Raw genomic sequence first — 5,124 nt, 5'->3', positions numbered from 1 at the left:
ACGACAGGCTACGCAGGCCGGACAGCAGTGCCGGTGTGGTTGTTGCATGTAGACTGTGGCCACGGCAAGAATGGCGTGGGCAACGTCGATCGTCGGGGGTTTCCAGGCTGCCCGGCCGCCTCGAAAGGTTCTGGAAAAGCACGGCTGGATGGACATGTCCCAGTGGCCATATGGCAGTATGGGAGAGGCCCCACCTTGCCCGCCTTGCCCACCTGGGTGGGGAGACGGAGATGCAGCATGGGCGAGGATCGACGAGATCAGGGCCAGAGCTGCATCTTCCCAGCAAGAAACAATGGAACCTGGGCCAAGGCAGGGATGCCCACGCCGGCTGTGCAGACCCACAGGGACAAGAGCAGGTACACGCACCAGCCAAGCTTCATGACGCCGATTGGGCGGCAGCACCTCCGTCACCAGGTACCCGTGCTTGTACACTACCACGGTAGCTTGGGCATGGTTTGTTTGGGGCTGGGAGGTGCAGTTCTCGGTGGTGACTGTGTGGGCAGGGTGACGAGCTGGCAACGAGCTGCGAGCTGCGAGCTGCGAGCTGCCAGTAGCTAACCGCCTGCCTGCCTTCCTTCCTTCCTTCATTACTGCCACTGCCTTGACCTGGCTTCACGCTCGCACGCACGCACAGTAGCACGAAGTTAGGTACCCACTTGAGAACGACCTCCCACCCGCCTGCCTGCGTACCTGCAGTACCTTTTTGCGTGCCCTCCTCCTGGACCGTCACCCGTCCCCGTCCTATACCACAGTGCCTTCTCGACCTTGCAACCCTGGCAAGCCTCGTCAGTCGATCCAGCAAGTGCGTGCCCCCCTCCAAGACCGCATACTGTACGTAGTACCTTGACTACCCTGTCTTCCCACCTGCCCATTCTACCCATCAATCCATCCTGGCCTTGGCTCTTTGTGTTTGTGAACCGCTGCACTGGCCAGAATCGCACCTTCCCCCAGCCAGCCACCTCACTTCGTCCACACCCGTCGCTCCGTCTTTAATAAGTTCGTCCGCGCCCGCCCCTTCACCTTGCCCCAAGCCGCCCTTCGACCTCACTCTGTCTACCTCCCACCACTTGCACGCTCCCGCGCACCTTGACACGCATTGACCCAAAAGTTTTCATCCAAACAGTCTTCACCACTTCCAGTATTACTGCCGCACATCGACATTCGTCAATCTCATCTCGCAGTCAATAACCCTCTCACCCACCTTGACCTCACCAGCCTCAACAGTCAAGATGAAGTCGGCCGCTGTCCTCACCTTTGCCCTCCTCGGCGCCGTCTACGGCCAGGATATGAACTCCGTTCCCGAGTGTGGCGTAGGTACCCTCCCTTTGTCTTGTGTGCCTGCCATGCGCCTCTTGCTGAAAACATCGCCAGCGCACCTGTATCAACAACATGCTCGGCGAGCAGAGCAATCTGGGCTGCCCCCCCGCCAACGGCCAGCCCGACACGTCCTGTCTCTGCAACAACGCCAACTTCAGCTTTGGTCTGCGCGACTGTGCTCAAGAGGCCTGTGGCTCCGAGGTTGAGCAGGCCGTTGTTGCGTACGGAGTGGCCTACTGTCAATGTAAGTCATGCGCTGCACCTGTCCTGTTTATATCGTCTTCCATAACCTGCACAAGTCGACCTGAAACTGACCGATTGTGTCTTGACAAACAGCCGCTGGTGTGAGCATCCCCACCACCGTCGTCGTAAGTTCCCCCTCTTTGTCAAGCTTGCCAGTCTCCAGTCTCTCAATCTAACATACCCGCAGTCTGGTGCTTCGTCTGCCACTGGCTCGGCCTCCGGCTCTGAGACCGGCTCTGCCACCGCCGAGTCCTCTTCTGCCATCACCACCTCCTCTTTCGCCACCACCATCACCAGCGGTGACTCGACCATCACCACCTCTGCTGCCACTACCATCTTCGGGGTCGGTGGTGGCGCAGCTTCTTCTGCTTCTAGCGTCGCTTCTGAGGCTTCGGCTTCCGCCTCCAGCGTTGGCGAATCTGCCTCGAGCGCCGCCAGCAGCGCCGCCGGTTCTGCGTCTTCTGCTGGCGCCTCCGCCACGAGCGCCGCAGGCTCTGCCGCTTCCAGCGCCGCCGGTGAGGCCACCGGATCCTCGGCTTCTGAAGGCTTTGTAAGTCTCTCGTCTCCCAGCCATCCCAGACCGCCCTCCTCCTACTAACGTCAACGACTCGTAGGCCCCTCAGATGACTGCTGCCCCAGCCGCCGGCTTCTTGGCTGCCGCTGGTATCGCCGCCATGCTTCTCTAAGTAACGGAGAAGTTGTCAATACCCAAATTTTGTTTTTGGTCTTCTTTTCACCTTTTCTGACGTTGCCGCGTCACGAACCTAATTCTCAACTTTCTCGACATTCGTTCTTCTCCCATTTCATCCCACGGTTCATCCGACCATCGTCTTTAGCGTCCACAAGGGTTCCGGTAGATGGCGTACAAAGGCAAGGGAATTAGAGCAGTGGACCCAAGGGGGCTCTATGGAAATGAAATGAGGGACACATTGGAGTTTGACGGCGGGGAACAAAAAACATGATGACGAGATATGCTGATTTCCTCTGCCAGACGGCACGATGGATGTACGATTGGAATGGTCAGGCTGGTGGCACTTTGCCAGGACGTAATGAGGAGGGCAACGAGGCCTGCGGACTGGTGCAGGCGATAATGAGACCTCATAATGGGGCTTCCGCCGATGGTACTTTGAGATACCCCTCCCTGCGAGCGTTGGGCCAGGGTGGTTTTTGCAGCTTAGGCTCTTTCTCGCTCTCTTTAATGGCAACGTCCCTAGAGAAAATTCGCTTGATTGTGACAATCATACTGCTGCTGTAATATGTGTAGTATGCCGGTTGTGTTGATCGTCTATAAAATCTGCTTGGTGATGAAGACGTTGGGTCTCACTCACATGGGTAGCCAACATGAGATTGTGGTCAGAAGGGACCAAGGGGCTTAGTCATCAAAGGGCGACCATGACACATTACGTCGGGCGAGGCGTCGCAAGCTCGGGAGCAATGAATGTATTTACATGTCCTCTCCCGCACGTGGAGAACAGAGCACACGGGAATGCCAAATTGAGCCAGCTCTAAGGCAGGATGGCAGAGACGACAGTGACGAGCAAAAAGAAGACAATTGTCTTTTTCCATCCTGATCTTGGCATTGGTGGAGCTGAGAGGTTGGTGGTTGATGCCGCCGTGGGACTGCAGAACAGGGGCCATAAGGTTGTCATCTTCACAAGCCATTGTGATCCTAAACACTGCTTTGACGAGGCCAGAGACGGTACATAGGTTTCCTCCCGCCTCCAGTCTAAACAAAGTCCCCCATGACCCTGTCGCTGACTCCAGCTCCCCAAAAAAAGGGACCCTCGAGGTTCGCGTGCGCGGCAATACCATCTTCCCACCCTCAATCCTCTCGAGGCTCAACATCTTGTGCGCCATCGCGCGGCAACTACACCTCCTCGTACAGATCCACCTCAACGGCGAGCTCGCCTCCCTGCGACCCGATGCCTTCTTCGTCGACCAGCTCAGCGCCGGGCTGCCACTGCTGCAACTCATCCAGCCGAAGGCGCCCATCCTGTTCTACTGCCACTTCCCCGATCTCCATCTCGTCCAGGGCCGGGACAGGTGGCTGAAGAAGCTCTACCGCCTGCCGTTTGACACCCTCGAGAGGTGCAGCATGAGCTTCGCCGATGCGATTGCTGTCAACAGCAAGTTCACCAAGGGCGTGGTCACGCGCACCTGGCCGAGCCTGGCCAGGGGGAGGGACCTGAAGGTCGTGTATCCGTGCATCGACATAAAGCCCGCAAAGAGCGGGGGCGGGGCCAAGGAGGGAGTCCTGAAGTGGGAACATGGCGACATAATTCTGAGCATCAACCGATATGAGCGTAAGAAGGACGTCGCGCTGGCGATCAAGGCATACGCGGGACTGCCGCGAGAAAAGAGGAACGGTGTCAAGCTTGTCATTGCCGGTCCGCCTCCCTTCCCCATGCTACTGGTCCGTCCTGTGTTAATTTTCTTGTTCGCCTGACTGATGCCGCTACACTCTAGGCGGATACGACTCCCGCGTTTCTGAGAACGTCTCATACCACAGGGAGCTCGTCGAGCTCGCCAAGTCCCTCAAACTCTCCGAGGCCACCGTGCACTCGGCACAAACTGCTCTGGCCGTGCCGCCCGAGATCGACGTGATCTTCCTGCTGTCGGTCACAAATGCGCTCAAGCAGCAGCTCCTGAGGTCAGCAAAGCTGCTCGTTTACACGCCGTCCAACGAGCACTTCGGCATCGTGCCCCTCGAGGCCATGCTGGCAGGCGCCCCCGTGCTGGCGGCCAACACGGGCGGGCCGACGGAGACGGTCGTCGAGGGCGAGACGGGCTGGCTGCGGGACCCGGCGGATGCCGCCGCCTGGACCGAGGTCATGGACAGGGTCCTGAACGGGATGAGCCAGGAGCAGCTGGCCGAGATGGGCCGCAAGGGCGACGAGAGGGTCCGTGGGCAGTTCGTGGACACCCAGATGGCCGAGAGGCTCGACGGCATCCTGACAAGCGTCGAGAACCCCCGGCGCGACGGGAACCTGGTCGCCCTCCTGGGCTTCCTGGGCTCGGGAGCACTCGTCTTCTTCGTGCTAGCCGCCCTGGTCGTGCTGGTAGGCATCACACTCACTAAGCAATGAACATATCGCATGCCTCACGCGCGTCTACGGTTCCGTCGTGACCATGGACCGATCTGGTAACATGTATGCAAGACACATATCCGCCGGACCTCGCTTCTATGCCGTTGGTCTGCGTGTAGTCCGGGTGAGGACTTCAGACTAGGCCTCAGAATCACTTTGCAGATGTCAATAGGCCCGTCTCGAAGGTGGAAATCTACCATCAGGACGTGCATGCCTCCATAGAAAAAGAGGGCATGAGAGATTTACGGCCGGCAGTCGCACGAGCGTCGAGGCTACACTGATGAAGTCTGTGGTCTTTAAGGTTGATGAAGGTTGATGGCGACCAAAGAACTGGTAGTCTAGGAACTTCACGGCCATGCAGGTCAAGGAGCACGCGGTGTGCTCTGAAAAGTGAGGCCATCAGCCATGCAATGTGGAGGGGCCAATTTGATGGGAATGGGTAGTTATGGTTGGGACATAGATGCCCGGAATATCACGA

General features: G+C 58.3%; 2 protein-coding genes across 2 annotated transcripts; both read left to right on the top strand.

Moving 5' to 3' along the window:
* Positions 1-577: 577 nt before the first annotated feature.
* KVR01_010004 (uncharacterized protein) lies at positions 578-2,971 on the top strand. Its single transcript, XM_044781848.1, has 5 exons — positions 578-1,310; positions 1,372-1,561; positions 1,654-1,685; positions 1,748-2,110; positions 2,175-2,971. Exons 1-5 carry the CDS (start codon positions 1,230-1,232, stop codon positions 2,244-2,246), a joined length of 738 nt encoding a protein of 245 aa, XP_044641252.1. The 5' UTR covers positions 578-1,229; the 3' UTR covers positions 2,247-2,971.
* Positions 2,972-3,075: 104 nt separating this feature from the next.
* Positions 3,076-4,646, top strand: KVR01_009790 (GDP-Man:Man(1)GlcNAc(2)-PP-dolichol alpha-1,3-mannosyltransferase; the record flags this gene model as incomplete). Its single annotated transcript, XM_044794584.1, has 3 exons — positions 3,076-3,259; positions 3,339-3,947; positions 4,027-4,646. 3 exons carry the CDS (start codon positions 3,076-3,078, stop codon positions 4,644-4,646), a joined length of 1,413 nt encoding a protein of 470 aa, XP_044641038.1.
* Positions 4,647-5,124: the final 478 nt, after the last annotated feature.

Source organism: Diaporthe batatas, assembly GCF_019321695.1.
Source record: "Diaporthe batatas strain CRI 302-4 chromosome Unknown Contig00012, whole genome shotgun sequence".
NCBI lineage: Eukaryota > Fungi > Ascomycota > Sordariomycetes > Diaporthales > Diaporthaceae > Diaporthe > Diaporthe batatas.
The sequence above is the reverse complement of the archived record's forward strand: the minus strand, read 5'-3'. Positions and strand labels throughout refer to the sequence as shown.

What these genes read in the sequence shown, in the direction of transcription:
- KVR01_010004 (XM_044781848.1), top strand. Translation starts at nt 1,230, where the DNA reads ATGAAGTCGGCCGCTGTCCTCACCTTTGCCCTCCTCGGCGCCGTCTAC. An exon ending in ACTCCGTTCCCGAGTGTGGC is followed by an intron (nt 1,311 to 1,371) that starts GTAGGTACCCTC and finishes AAACATCGCCAG; the next exon opens with CGCACCTGTATCAACAACAT. An exon ending in CCTCGGCTTCTGAAGGCTTT is followed by an intron (nt 2,111 to 2,174) that starts GTAAGTCTCTCG and finishes AACGACTCGTAG; the next exon opens with GCCCCTCAGATGACTGCTGC.